The 15687-nt window shown below is 35.7% G+C and overlaps 2 protein-coding genes and 2 non-coding genes across 5 annotated transcripts; 1 reads left to right on the top strand and 3 right to left on the bottom strand.

The window, feature by feature from the left end:
• The first annotated feature begins 1728 nt into the window (after positions 1 to 1728).
• On the top strand, positions 1729 to 1801 carry TRNAR-CCG (transfer RNA arginine (anticodon CCG)). The gene has a single exon. It is a non-coding gene; the product is annotated as a tRNA-Arg (tRNA).
• A 76-nt stretch (positions 1802 to 1877) lies between these two features.
• TRNAL-AAG (transfer RNA leucine (anticodon AAG)) lies at positions 1878 to 1958 on the bottom strand. Its single transcript has one exon. It is a non-coding gene; the product is annotated as a tRNA-Leu (tRNA).
• Positions 1959 to 2343: 385 nt separating this feature from the next.
• On the bottom strand, positions 2344 to 9615 carry LOC142639944 (putative LRR receptor-like serine/threonine-protein kinase At1g53430). Of its 2 annotated transcripts, none has more exons than XM_075814074.1 (19): positions 9370 to 9615; positions 9113 to 9269; positions 8960 to 9031; positions 8807 to 8878; positions 8641 to 8712; positions 8452 to 8523; positions 8296 to 8367; positions 8114 to 8185; positions 7927 to 7998; positions 7338 to 7409; positions 7175 to 7246; positions 6919 to 6990; positions 6203 to 6271; positions 5709 to 5774; positions 5515 to 5559; positions 4908 to 4966; positions 3844 to 4220; positions 2998 to 3193; positions 2344 to 2891 (listed from the first exon to the last, which is right to left on the bottom strand). In XM_075814074.1, the coding sequence occupies exons 1-19, from the start codon at positions 9449 to 9451 to the stop codon at positions 2716 to 2718; spliced, it is 1947 nt and encodes a 648-aa protein (XP_075670189.1). In that variant the 5' UTR covers positions 9452 to 9615; the 3' UTR covers positions 2344 to 2715. The 2 variants fall into 2 exon arrangements, with proteins under 2 accessions (XP_075670189.1, XP_075670184.1); XM_075814069.1 differs by having other exon boundaries at positions 4908 to 4969; positions 5530 to 5559; positions 9370 to 9589.
• A 5428-nt stretch (positions 9616 to 15043) lies between these two features.
• On the bottom strand, positions 15044 to 15475 carry LOC142622569 (uncharacterized). Its single transcript, XM_075796068.1, has one exon. It carries the CDS (start codon positions 15473 to 15475, stop codon positions 15044 to 15046), a length of 432 nt encoding a protein of 143 aa, XP_075652183.1.
• Between the last annotated feature and the right edge of the window lie 212 nt (positions 15476 to 15687).

Raw genomic sequence — 15687 nt, 5'->3', positions numbered from 1 at the left:
AATATAAATTCTCTTTTTAGCAAATATATATAATTTTTTTTATTAATAATAGGATCAGAAATCTAATTTTGTTCATATATGCACTCTTATCTACAATTCAAATTCAATTAAATGATAATAAAAAATAACAATTTGGCTTCTCTAATTCAAACTATTATAATATCTATCTATATTATTTAACTATTTATCTAGGGATATTTAAATGGTTTTATATTATAAGTAATTTTACCTATGCGTATGAAAATGAGTGACATTTCATCACAATTTGGCATAAATTATATAATATACATGAACTAAGGGACAAAAACAATAAATATAAAATCGAGAGTATGCATTTGTTATGATTCTAATGTCCCACATGGATTAAGTATAAGTTTAACTATGTATTTATAAGCTCTTGGACACCCTTTCCTTGTAAGTTGGGTTTTAAGGGTGAGTTCAACTCATGGGTTTGTAACATTTGGTTTAGAGCCAACCACCACCCCGAGTAATGTAGATAAGTGGAGCCACCAAAAAAGAAAAGGCAACCATCAGGTCAGTGTCGCTAGAGTGAGCCATCATGGACATCGGCTGTGGAGTGTGGTGATATGTTATGATACTAGTGTCTCACATGGATTAATTATAAGTTTAACCATGTATTTATAAGCTCTTAAGCACCCTCTCTTTACAATAGTTTTTGTATTGAATAGTTATATATATATATTGATGAGGATGAGCATTAAGTGTTACTCGTCCTTGTGTCGTCGTCCACAACATGGAAGAAATTCTATCAGCTCATCCTAGAAAATGAACACACATAAAGGAATAGACAACCAAGTCATCCATGAAGGGAACTCTCCATAGATGAGTATATCTACAGACGATGTACATAGACGAGTGAATCATACTTGGTGAATTTTGTAGAAAATTCTCCATTAGATTCATATGATCAAATACGACATGTTGCATAATATGTGGAATAAATTCCACATATGACTTCCCATGTAACCCATTTTCTTTGTCAACCGCCAGCATTACCCATGATGGTAATGGATCCAAACAAGTAGACCTATGTCTAACTTTCTATAAAAAGAGTAAATTATATTCATTTAAGGTAAGTTCTAACCATTCACTATTTTCTTTCTTTGTATCCTAAAGGGAAAACTGACTTAACTGTCGAAGGGTCTTTGGCCAAATCACACCGGTCACCTTTGATAGTCTTTTCTTTCTTCTCAAGATTCACAGTTATTATCGTAACCTGAAGCATTTTAACCTACTAATTTTTGCGATTCATCATATATATTTAGAATACGTTTGGATCCAGCTTCTTTTAGCTGCGTCCACGTTTTGTTTTGTTTTGTTTTTTTTTTTTTTTCAACGCGTGTTTGTTACTGTTCATTGGCCATGAACAGTGATTTTAGGCCAATGAACAGTAACTTCTGGAATAAACAGTGTTTTTTACCCCTTTAAAATTTATTTTGCTACAGTGTTTTCAGTTTTCAGCAATAAGTTCTATCCAAACGGACTCTTAGTAGGGCTGTTGGGTTTAGGAGATATACTGTTGGAGGATTTATGTGACATTAAGCGCTGAATTAATTTGCTGTTGAAGGATTTAGGCCGGCACAAGTCCCAATTTATTTCCATTTCCAACGGCAAACAGTTATTGCGAGGGATGTCAGAAACTCAAAAAAATATAGAAAACCGGAATAGCCAATGAGTATAATAATAGAATTGCTTTGGACAACGTGAGATCGCGTGGCCTAATGGATAAGGCGCTCGCCTCCGGAGCGGGAGATTGTGGGTTCGAGTCCCATCGTGATCGACCGTTTTTCCAGAATTTTGTCATTTATTTTTGTATGAAAGTGCAAATTGAAAAACCAAAAGAAAGAAAAAGGTTTTGTTGAGAGTGGGATTTGAACCCACGCCCTTTCGGACCAGAACCTTAATCTGGCGCCTTAGACCAACTCGGCCATCTCAACCTATGGTGTTGTGTTTTTATAATTGTAATTATTAATTTTATAAAATCTTTGAGCAATTTACAAGTTTGTCAAGACCAAGGCTTAAGGACCAGATTTTATTTTTTTCTTCTTCGTTTTGGGAGTCATGTCCTGAAACTGGTTTGGTTGAAAGCAAGATATTCAATATTAAAAATTAAGAACAATTTAAACTGATTTTTTTGTGAAAAATTTCATTCCCTGCGTTTGAATACAGCTTATTTTGCTGAAAACTAAAAACAATAAAAAAAATAATTTCTAATTACTGTTGATAAATGAAAATACTGTTCATTGGACATAAATAGTGCAAGAGGTGCTGGTCCAGGAGGGAAAAAAATGAAAAGAAAAAAAGGCAAACGCAAAATGCTGTGGCCAAAACTCAATCCAAACGCCACCTCAATGGTCTTATTTTGTCATGCATCCACTGACAGAAAAAGTACATATACTGAAGAACAATACTATGAAACAAAGATGCTGACTTCATAACCCATTTCAACATTTGACAATCTAGCTTTCCCATCCAATTTACATTAGCTTTCATATCAAGTAGATGGCCTTCCTTGATCACAACCATCAGACATTATTAGAAAGCTTTAGAATCTTTAAAGAGGAGCCCCCCCCCCCCTTTTTTTTTTCTTTTTTTTTTTTAAGACAGGGAAAATGATTCTTGAAAACGAAAAAAGCACACAAAGCCAACATGTAGCTTTTTTAAACAGCATCAATTGTGACCATGTTAATGGAATTATCCCTTGCTTGGTGAGTTTGTGTGTACTTGCATGTGTCCAGATTTTTCCTTAATCCACCATAAGTAGAATATGGATGACATTATCAAAAAACCAGCTGCACTTCCAACTGCTATTCCAACAAGTTTTCCTACGTGCTTCTTGTCCCGTTTGGCAGAAAAGCCAGCATTAGAGGCTAAGGAAGAAATTGAGTTTAGGAACAAATAAGTAACACCTTAAAATAATTGACTTAGGAAAAATGCAATTGTAAGTTAGAAATAACAGGAAAAGATATAAAGAACCTTGATAAACATGGACTGCTGATACTAGCGGTCCGTATGTGCTCTGAAATGGGATGCAGCAAGTGCCTTTTCCAGCCCAGAATAAGTGGACCTCAATGATTGTGTTTGTTACATTCGCTTCAAATGTTTTGATCAAGGCTCTTTCAGATCCTCCAGCTTCTTTCTGAATGTTGAAGTCTTGGACAACTCTCTCACCCTTTGGCCAATTGCAGCATTAGAACATATTGACAAAAGCTATAAAACAAGGCTACAAGCACAGGAAAATATGTGCCTTGAAGTTATTTTTCTAAATTCTTTTTCATTGGTAAGTTATAAGCTCACCCTCCATCCCATTAGAATGGAAGGAGGAAGTGCCATTTTAGCTAGAGTTAATTGGCTAAGCTCTTTTCCTGTAATAATAGCTCTGTATCAATTAAAATGAAAAACACAAGGGTCAATGGGTCATTGGCAGTTTATGCAGAAACACATATCAGATAAACATTTAGAACAGAAAAATATAAATGCGGTTATTCTATTGATATCGTGTAATGCAGAAGTTTTACAGGTGATCTGAATATTAGTTGTACAGTTATCAAATTTTCCTTAAAGTATTGAGTTTCCATATGTCAAATCAGTTTGCATATTCTTTACCTAGAAATGGTGTCTATGGCTTTAATGTTTTTCTTATAGTTAAAAAAGGGGATAATACCAGATTTTTCTGTTCCAGAGGAGTAGAACCAAGTTAAATGTACATTACAGGATTAAGTATTCAAATAATCTTTTTACCACAATTTTGTTGGTTCCTACTTTGTGATATTCATAGTAAAGGGAGTGTTTGCCTGTGCAATTAAATTTTTTCCACTGTACCTGAATGTAAATATCAAATAATCGCCTCCCAAGACCTTTCCAGGATTGAGAATCATCCATTGTAATCTCTGCAAAGTGAAGCTCAACATTGTACTTTCCATTCTCCAAACCGAGGCCATAGTACCTCAGTGAGCTTGGTGAAATCCTTGCTGTTTTATATAGTTCGGAATCTGAAGTATTGGTTATTTGGGTTTCAGTCGTTACTATATATTGAGGTCCATTTGGATTGGAAATGAAGTATCCAGTGTTGCTTACTGCCCACCGATCGTTAGAGTTTGTGTAAAGTGAAGCAGCTCCCAGATTTTCAGAATCATTATCAAATTTGATGCCAGATGAAGATGTTTGTTCCATGCCTCCGCATTTAATAGAAAATGAAGCTGCAACAGAATTATGTTTTCCAAAATTATAGGAACAACTTGAGCTAGAAAGTAAAAATATTTCTTAAACTTATGGAGAACTATTTACATTTTTTTCCCGTTTACATTCCTTTTTACTAGGTTAGCTCCTAAAGTTTCATGTTTAAGTTCAGAACTTCCATGTCTGAATACTACATAGAAATTTGAAGGAGAGTGTACTTATTCATTTCATTTCATTCCAATTTCCAATAAAGATACAGAAGTTGGAAGACACTAGAAGCTTTTCAGAAACTTATCATTATTCCTAGAAAGTGAGCTATTTCTCATTCTTCAATGGTTGTTTACGACAAAAATAGGGAAGTACTTAGAGTACAAAATTCAACACTGTAAGGCACAGTATATATTGAAGCCTAAATTTAAACATGGAATACTTTTTAAATCAAAGCAAAGCCCCTTGGACCAGCCATGCCCAATTTGAATCAATGCTCATGAAATTTTGTATTTTTTTAACTACTTAGAAACCATGTGCTACTTAATACTCTGGACAGCAGAATGTCTTAATGTTCTAAATCTCGAATGCTGATCTAAAATTTCCGATTAAAGTGTTCTTGTAACATTTCATTCTTTTGTCAAAGTTGTAACGTATCCAATTGGTTTATACGATGGTCAAATCAGTGTAAATGAGGAAAAAACACAATTAGTACTCACAGGCTTGAACTTGGTTAGTGCATTTGTTTTGGAGGCATTGCAGCATCCCAATTGCCTTCCTACATCAATGACCATTAAAATGATCAGAAAAGTTTACCTTGGAATCATAAGTTTACTAGGAAGATATTGGTATACACAACCCCTGGATCAGTAAATATTCTGTTTTTGTTCAGAACTGAAGAATTTTGATTGCTATTTGAAGGCTTGAAGCATGAAGCAACAAGAAAAAAGGTAGTATAATGAGTCCAATTATGGCTAATACACATGAAAACAGTTATAGAATCTCAAACCTTTGAAATTACAATCCACTTGTTACCGAGGTTCTAATAATGGTTTCTTTTAAGCTCCTATTTTTTGGCGTGGAATGAATGGTCAGAAGTCAGAACTATGCATTTTATTCACTTGTTCTAGTTTTTCATTTTGGTTAGAAGATGCAGCTTTTTATACAAAATATATGAACATTCTGTTTCTGGAAACGATATTGATTTGTTAACTTGATGAGGAAAAACAATAATGGCATAAGAGTGGAAGCTCCAGTTGGTGTATAATACTAACTTATAACACCCCCCCCCCCCCCAAAAAAAAAAAAATCAAAACAAAACCTCACCTATCCAGTAAACTATTTGCATTGATGGATGTCCCGAGAACATTCCTGAATAAAAAAAGGTAGTTATTTCTTGCAAAATGATGCCACAAGATAATTTAATGACAAGACACAAAACTTGCAAACAGCATTCTATCAAGGGTCCATAGTGTATCATCATATCGTCTTAAGAAATAAAAAAGGAAAGATAAACTTACATTGAAAATCCTACTTTTGCAAAATTTGGAGGTAAATTTCCGGAGATGGGATTGAAAGAGACATCTCTGCCCAGAAAAACAGAATATTGTACTTCTTAGTGTTACAAACTGGTGACTAGAATTAAGAATTTTACAGCAGGTATAGAAGCATAACATGCTTCTTCTTACGGTTATATAATTTCACATTCTACAGATTTGAAAGATCTTTGAAGGCTAGAGAAAGACATATTTTCTTACAACAAGACTCTGGCTTAGCAAGAGCATTGCATTGATATTGTAGATTGTACTCTTTCTAGACCAGTCAATAATATCAATGATTGACTATTTTGAGAAATAGCAACTCAAGACTTCATGAAAGAAATTTTAAAATATTCAAAAAGAAACTCAGTTAGCACTTAACAGTGACTTAATAAGGCATCAAAACCAGAATTAAAAGACACCACATCTGCGATATTGGCAGTCAGAGCAATATCTAAGTTGAAGGTTGCACTTACAATGCGATGAGGTTGGGACTTATGATATTTGAAGGCAGATCTCCACTCAAGTTGTTGTTTCCAAGATATCTGAGACATATAGAGAGATTATTTTTAAAGGAAATTCTTAATAAACAATATAGAATGGCATTGATAGATTAGCGAATCCACCACCCCCCCCCCCCTCAGTTCCTTTCTGATCATATGATCAAACAAAGAATCTTTTGTTAAAGTGAATGCATTTTTATTTCAAAGAAGCAAAGCCTGTGATATGTTTCCATCTTGTATGACCAGTATATGGCTTACTTATTTTCCTTAATGATTTGAAAGACAGTTTAAATGGGTCACATATAAGAATGTTGAGTGAATCCATTCTGCCTGATTTAAATCATTTTGTTTTATCATTCTAGTAAAGGTTAGAAAATGATTATTGGCCCATTTTGAGTGGGAAATGAACGACATCATCATGTACTAATATACTTCTTAATGTTGTCAAATGAGTGATGCTTTCTGAAGTACTGCAGATATGGATATAAGATAGGAAACAGAAAGATAATTGAACCACTACATTAGTGATCAAGATTTTCTAACGGAGAGAATTTCAATATATTTTCACATTGTCAGATATATATGAGAGAAAATTGAAACTGCAACACATTCAATCATGCAATTCCTGTTGGATTGATAATGCCTTAATTATAATGTTGAATGCAAAGAGCCAAATTTAGTTTACTTACAAATTTTGCAATAAAGAAAAATTTTGAAATGAGTTTGGTATTTGGCCTGTCAACTTGTTGAAGCTTAAGTCCCTGTCATTGTGATTTCATTTCCATAATAGGAGGTAAAAATCAGAATGAGTCCTTCAGAGAAAAAATCACATAAAATTTATATAGAAAAAGGGGAAACCATTATTATTTCATAAAAAAGAATAAAGAAACATACACAAGTGAATGATTCTAATCATATGAACAAACATATGTCAAGGTTACTTACAGGTATTGCAACTTAGCAAATGTGCCAATTCGCTCTGGAATTTCACCAGACACTCGGCAGTTTCTCAGAGATCTACGAAAAAGTTGAAAGTTAATAAGATATTTATGAAAAAAGAAAAGAACAATGTTCCTGTTAGAAAGATCTAAAACATAGAGTATCTTACAGTATGGACAAATTTGTTTGGTTCTTCAAGAAATCAAGAGTAGAGTCCTCCTTACTAAGATCACCAATTCTCCTATTTAGGAACACAAGCAAATCAGAAATTCCAATTTTGTACCATAAAAACAACCCAAATGAGCCAGAAGAAGCATAAACATGAATAACACCACAAGACTATCTGATAGCAAGTGATAATTAATTATATGTAACATGATCTGATAAGCGATATGTGGCATTCCTATCTAAAAAACAGTACAAAGTGGAATGAAAGATTAAGCTCTCTAGCAAACACTATATTCAAAATCAGCTATTTTTAGCAGATGAAAATTAAGGTGTTTCTTTATCCTTCTCCCCTTCTATTTAATCTTTGTTTGTTGAGGGCTTGTCCATACTACATACTCAATAGTTTTGTGATTAGGCTGTCAGCCTCATCACTTATTTACTCCCACCAATCCCCGCCTCCCACCTCAAAACTACAAGTGATGTGACATGGAAGTCAGGAAATGCTTGTAAAGGGGGGAAACAATTTAATGGCAATGGTTAGCAATGCCAAAGACACAAAAATATATAAGCTCATGTTCTTGAGGCCTTACAGGTTCACTAGCTTTGTTAGAGCACCAAAACTTGTTGGGATTGGGCCTTCAAGTGATGTACCTTGAATTCGACTGTAAAGATAGAGTGCATCAGTCAACATAATATATGTTAAATACCTTAATGTAAAGAAGAAACCTCAAATTAATTTTGAAATTATATAGTAATGCTAGGGAAATTGATGCACACAGGTCTATCAGTTCTGTAAGAGTCCCAAAGAATTCTGGAAGCATTCCAGTAAAGCCATTATCAGATGCCCATCTGAACAATAAAAGACCAATCCATAAATGAATTTACAACTAACATAATCAAATTCTTCCATATTTCAAAACCACGATATACTGATCTATAAAAAAGAGATATATAAGTACAGAATTTGAAGGGCTTTTAAGTTTGCAAGTTCTTGTGGTATTGGTCCACTCACTCCACTGCTATCAATGTACCTGAAACAATTTAGGTAAAGAATGAGACTGCACGGCTAATTAGAAGAAGTTACTTCATGTTTGACAAGTATGTATAAAACTTACAGCTGCTGTAAGGAAGTCAACATTCCAAGCTGCGTGGGTAATGTTCCATTGAAATTGTTTGAGCTAAAACTTCTGTAACATATGAGAAACTTTTACAATTAATGTAAGTTCTAATAAATGGATTCAAAAAAGGGTTAACAAAACGAAATCATAAATAAAGGCATATGAAAACTGCATATATGTACATACAGGGAAATCAACTTGTTTAAATTGCCAAGCTCTGGAGGCACTGGACCTGTCAGATTGTTTATGCCAAGGCTACTGTTCAATCATTCAGCATAAATAAAAAATATTAATACACCTAAAATAATAAGAACAGTTGTAAATTGATACAAATAAGATGTTTAGCAGTTACAGGTATTGCATCTTTGATAGTTGTCCAATTTCAGCTGGTAAGGGCCCACTCAGTACATTTTGACCCAGATTCCTGCATCATTATGCAAGATTACAATCTTAATCACATCAAAGCAAAAAAAGGTACTTAAAGATTAAGAATTTAATCCCTCACAAGTTCATTAGCTCCTTTAGCAGAAATAGTTCTTGGGGTATTTCACCAAAAATGTCTAAAGCATATATCTTCCTGCATCAAATTGAAAATTGGAAATTTCCTTAGCACAACAACAATATATGTAACAGTTTAAAAATGATATGGAGAACTAACAGGTTAGTGATGTGGCAGGTGCTGCCAGTGCAGTCACAAGCCACGCGGGGATTCGCATTTTCAGGAGCCCATGGGGCATTCTGGCTACAAGGGTCTGTGGTAAGATTCAATTTTCCACTTAAGTTCCAGTGAATTATAATCTTGTTGAGAGCATCCACTGACCAACAAAAGGTGTAGTTAGATTTAAAAAACCTTAAATAAGTATAAATGATATTCAACTTCGACAAGTTTTTGGATTTTTAAACAGCTAAGAGAACCTTCATTAGGATCAGTTGCTTGTTGTGCATACACAAGCTGAAAAGCCCAAAAAAGAAGAAAAGAGATTCTGCATAACTCCATTACTGAGAAGCACCAGCAAACAACACACACATGCACATGCTCAGACACAAACACACATATATAAACGCAAAAGAGTGAGAGAGGACAAAGCAAGGCCGGCTGCAAATTGAAATTAATAAAAACCCAACCAAGGACCAATTCTCTATCTCTCACATATATAAAAACAAGAAGAAAAACTGAACCTTGAAATTCAATTTACGTCGTATCATAATAAATTTTTCTTCTGAATTTTCGTTGACTGTAACGAAGTGGGACCAAACATTGGTATAAAAACTGCATAAAATATCTTCTACCTCTGACTGTTTCATTGCGCGCCAAGAGTAAAGTACCAGTGTTTTTACATTTTATATCGCCTACTTAAATTGACAATGACATTGACCCCAACACAACGACCTTTCATCCTCCAGGAGGACCCACTTGAGATATCAGCTGATTAAACACTCATTTCAAATGTTGCTGCAACTCATTAGACTAATCTCCGCATTTAAATCCAGCTGAGTTTTTTTGAAGTTTGAACTTAAAAAGTGAGAAACTTGTAGTTGAACCAATAACCCTTTGGACCCGGTAAGCTGTAGTTTGACCAAACCAAGGTTAATTGATAAATTAAGTGATTGATCCAAATGTTTAAGCTCTCTCTTAATAAGTGGACCCATGATGTCGAATTTTTAATAATTAAGACACCTGCTTTGATATAATGCATGAGGAAATAGTAAATTTAATCATGTAATAATTATTTGTAATTTTGAGTCATTAATTTCTAACAGTTTACAACTGGGCTAGTGATTGACATTAAGTTGTCCTGAATAAGAACTAGCTAGCTAGCTAAGTCGCAATCAAAACTTGGGTCCTTTTGCCCAGCCAAATAGTAAAAAAGAAAAGAATTGGGTGCTCAAAGAAACGCTTGTAACAGAAACAGCCAAGCAATATATACAAAATTATAGATAAAGAGAATGAAAAGAAAGAAATTTCTAGAGAGAATTTCTAAACTGATTCTAATTCATTGAAATCAGATAATGATAATTACAAGCTGTGATTGCTACATATATACATGTATACAAGAGAGTAAAATGGGCGCCAAAATACTCTGCTCTAACTAACTTTCTAACAGCTATCTAAACAGTATAACTACCAACACTTATAACTACACCAATGAATACATGACAGCTGGAGTTCTAAACAACTAAGTCACATGCATCTTTTCTTCACACGTGCTGATACACCAATTTGTACTGTGTCGTTTTCCTTTTCCTGTTTTGATCTTGAATGTCGTTTTGCCTCTGTTTCTTTGTGCTGTTTACTGCTTGCATCAGTCTCAACACTCCCCCTCAAGTCATGAGCCTTAGGTTCAGTGACTTGGACTAAGGAAGCTGACTTCACTTGCCTTGGAATGAAAATATCCCTTAGACCCAATTTGATTGATAATCGTGCAAAAGATGAATACCCCAAAGCCTTGGTAAAGATGTCAGCCACTTGTGAATTAGTAGCTACATGAAAAGTCTTAATCATGCCTTCCATAATTTTATCTCTCACTAGATGGCAATCCACCTCAATGTGTTTTGTCCTCTCATGGAAGACCGGATTGGCAGCTATGTATGCCTTGTCTGATTGTCACAAAACAGCATTGCAGCCTTAGAATGATTGACCTTCAAATCCTTAAGTAGTTGCAAAATCCAAGTGATTTCACAAGCTACACTAGCCATTGCCCTGTACTCTGCCTCAGCTGAGGATCTTGACACCACCCCTTGCTTCTTAGATCTCCAAGACACTAAAGAATCACCTAAGTAGACTGCATAACCAAGGATCTTCAGTCGGGGCGACTGCCCATCGGCATCACGTAAGGCCTTAATGTGCAAATCGAATTACTTGGAAAGAAAAGACCCTTGCACAGTGAACCCTTGATGTATTGCGCAAGTAAGTACTTATTAGCCAAGCAAGTGAGGTTCTCTTGGTGAGATACAACCGACTCAACCTATGAATAGCATAGGTAATGTCGAGCTGGGTTAGAGTCAAATACAACAATCTTCCAATTAGTCTTCAGTATCGTGCAGGGTTCTCAAGAAGCTTGCCTTTCATACTTAGATAATTTCGATTTTGCTCCATAGGAAACTTGAGGGTTTAGAACCAATGAATCTTGTATCCTTTAGAATTTCTAAGGCATGCTTTCTTTGGTTTAAGCTGATCCCTGCTCGTATTCTAGCTACCTCAAGTCCTAAGAAATACCTTAAAGTACCAAGGTCCTTTAAACCAAACTTAGCATCAAGCACCTTCTTCAAAGTAGCAACACAAGTGGGATCATTTCAAGTCAATAAAATGTCATCCACATATACCAAGAGACGTAAAAGAAGAACCTTGAGTATGTGTAAACAAAGAGTAATCCGATCCGGACCGAATGAAACCCATCTCGAGAATAGTGGTTGAAAACTTATCAAACCATTGTCGAGGGCTGTTTAAGACCATAAAGACTTTTATTCAACTTGCAAAACCGGATTAGTTGCCCCCTTGCTGTGAAATCCGGTGGAAGACACATATAAACATCCTCAAGCAAGTCTCCATGGAGAAATGCATTGTTAACATCTAATTGATACAAGGACCACCTGTTCACGGCAAAGAAAGAACAAGCACGAAAACAGACTTTGACAACGGGTGAAAAAAAAGTCTCAGAATAGTCCAGATCCCAAGCATTGAGTGAAACCCTTGGCAACTAAGCGAGCTTTGTACCTTTCAATTGAACCATCGGCATGATACTTGATCCTATACACCCATTTACAACCAATGGGAGTCTTGCACAGAGGTAGAGCGGTCGAGTCCAAGTGTCATTGAGTTCCGAAAGCATGAATTTCCTTGTCCATGGCATCCCTCCACTCAGGAAAACTGAACTGCTGATGAAAAGAAGCGAGGATTCGATGGAGTTGAAGACACAGCCATGACAAAGGAATGGAAAACAGGACCAAGATGAGAGTAACACAAATTCTGAGAAACATCATAGGGCAATCCAGAAGCAGGTTTAGTACTCACAGATTTACAGGAGTAAGCAGAAAGGTAAGAAGGAGGATGATGGTTTCTAACAGATCTTCTAAGCAAAGGAGGATCAAGTGTTGAGGGTGCATCTGCAGAAACTAAAGGAGGAGAAGAAGAGGAAAGAGGTGAAGGTAAATGATCATCTAAAGGAATATCTAAAGGAAGAGTGGAAGAAGAATCTGGGAGAATAGAATCAGTAGGGATAGTAGTGGAAGATGAACTAGGAGAAGGATCACAATGAGAAACCCAAGCAGGAGTGGAGACAAAAACAGAATCAGAAGCAAAATGAGGAAATACAAAATCATTGAGGTATGAAGCAGAAGGCTGAGGATTAGTATTATAAGGAAAAATATGCTCATAAAAGATGACATCCCTAGAGATAAAGGTAGAATTAGAATCCAGGTCTAAAACCTTGTAACCCTTAATGCCAAAAGGATAGCCTAGAAACACACATTTCTTAGCCCTAGGTGCAAACTTGTGCCTATTATGAGAAAGAGTGGAAGCAAAACATAAACAACCAAAACTTTTTAAGTGAGCATAGGTAGGAACAGACTTGAAAAGTAACTCATAAGGACTTTTATTACCTAAAGACTTGGAAGGAATTCTGTTAAGTAAGTAAACAGCAGTTAAAACACAATCACCCCAGAAACATAAAGGAACTTGGGATTGAAATTTCAAAGCTCTTGCAACATTAAGGATGTGTTGATGCTTCCTCTCAACAATGCCATTTTGTTGGGGAGTATCAACACAAGATAACTGATGCATAATACCATTGGAATGAAAAAAATCTTTTAAAAAAAACTCAGTACCATTATCACTTCTAATGATTTGAATATGACTGTTGAATTGAGTTTTAACCATGGCAGCAAATTGAGGAAGGAAAACTTGAGTGTCAGATTTATTTTTAAGAAGATAAACCCAAGTACATCTTGTAAAATCATCCACAATGGTTAAGAAAAAACGAAATCCATCAAGAGTACATGTACCAAAAGGACCCCATAGGTCACAATGAACAAGTTCAAAAGGTCTAGTGGATACATGAACACTAGAAGAAAAAGAAAGCCTTTTCTGTTTAGAATAGTGACAAATATCACAACAGAATGTTTTATTCTGAACAGCAACATCTATAACACCTTGTAGCAAAGAAAACTTGGAAAAAGAAGGATGACCTAGTCTATTGTGCCATAATTCTGATGAAGAACAGCCATCAGTAAGCAATAATGAGCAGTGTGTGAAGAAACAGCAGTGTGAGAGGCAGTGTCTTGCAGCAAATACAGCCCATTGCATTCTTTACCCAAACCAATCGTGCTCCAATGAGCAAGGTCCTGGATAAAGCAACAATTCCCAAGAAATATAAGACAACAATGAAGGTTCTTAGTGAGCTTGCTGACAGAAATCAAATTAAAACTGAAAGAGGGAACACATAAAACATCAGTAAGTGTAAGTGTAGAAGAAATCTGCACTGTGCCTATGTGTGTTACTAAAACTTCCTCCCCATTTGGCAAATAGACACAAGATCGAACCATGGAAGTAATGGTAGTAAGCTGAGAGACAGAATGGACCATATGATCCGTAGCTCCAGTATCTATAATCCAATCATTAGATTTGTATGCATGCCTATTGACAATTTGAGCAGAAAAAATGGAATGAGAAAAGTGGTGGTATCCAATGAGGATTACCCGAAAAATTGGAAGGGCAGAAGGTGAAGTGGAGCTAGAAGCCGTAAGGGATTGAGTGGTAACAAGGCGGTGCCATTATGTACCTGGTGAAGAGATTGAGTACCATTGCTTGATCTCGTATCTGAATAATGTTTCAAGAAAGTGAGTAACTGCTCACATTGTGCCTGAGACATTGGACATTGTGACAGAGGAGGTTGGGAACCAAGTTGCAAGGCAGCACTACCAGTAGAAATACCAAAAACATTCTGTGAAGCAAGGGCTGGATTAGATTGAAAACCAACACAGTACCACCATTAAGTTGATGAGGGTTTGAGGCATCAAAATTCCCAAAAGTACCAGAAACATGATTAGCCATAGCCTTATTGCCCCCTTTTGGCTTATATCCTGGCGGATAGCCATGAAGTTTATAGCACTTGTCTGCTATATGACCTGACAGTCCACAATAGGTACAAAATGGCCTTTCTTTCTTAGAATGCCCCCCTCCTTTACCACCATAATGTGCTGGAGTGTGACCTTTATTTCCATTATTCACAAACATTGCAGCAGCAGCCTCAATAGGATGAGTCATATGAACCCTATGACCAATATTCCTCCTTTTCTCTTCTTGCAATATCAAAGAACAGACTTTGCTAAGGGAAGGGAAAGGTTCAAGTAACAGAATTTGACCAATAAGATTTCCATAGCTATCATTCAACCCCATTAAGAATCGGAAAACATGTTCCTTATGCTGAGCATCCAATTGAGAAGATTTAGCACCACAAGTGCAAGCACAATTACAAACAGTAAAGGGTTGATAATTGGCAAATTCATCCCACAAAGTCTTAAATTTGGTGAAATAAGAACTCACCGAGAGAGAACCTTGTGAAAGATGAGAGATTTCCTCAAGCTCAAACCTTCATGGAGTATTTCCCAGTGATAGCCTATCCTTTAGATCAATCCACAAATCCCTAGCATTATTGATGTACATCACACTTGCTTTGAGATCCAAACTCAGAGAATTGGTTAACCATGACAATACAGTAGTATTGCATCGACTCCATGAATTGAACAATGGAGAATTGGGGTCTGGTTCAGTGATTACACCATTAACGAAACCAAATTTGTTCCTAGAACTTAAAGCTAAGAACACAGATCTAGCCCAGCTCATGTAATTTTCAGGTCCAGTTAAAGGTTGAGAGGTAAGAACAAAACCTGGATTTTCATTGGCTGGAAGAAAATATGGGTTATTAGCATACTCATCTGCTATGGCTGTGCTAGAAGAAGGTACAAATTGCGAAGAATTTGTGGTAATAGGTACTGATTGTGAAGAATCAGTTGTGGCAACCATTGTAGAAGCTTCAAAGATCGCAGAAACAAGATTAGGGTTAAAAAAGAAAAGGGAAAAACAGAGCTTCAACGAAAGCACTGCTCTGATACCATGAAAAGAAAGAAATTTCTAGAGAGAATTTCTAAACTGATTCTAATTCATTGAAATCAGATAATGATAATTACAAGCTGTGATTGCTACATATATACATGTATACAAGAGAGTAAAATGGG

This window comes from Castanea sativa, chromosome 1, assembly GCF_040712315.1.
Source record: "Castanea sativa cultivar Marrone di Chiusa Pesio chromosome 1, ASM4071231v1".
NCBI classification, from domain to species: domain Eukaryota; kingdom Viridiplantae; phylum Streptophyta; class Magnoliopsida; order Fagales; family Fagaceae; genus Castanea; species Castanea sativa.
The sequence above is the reverse complement of the archived record's forward strand: the minus strand, read 5'-3'. Positions and strand labels throughout refer to the sequence as shown.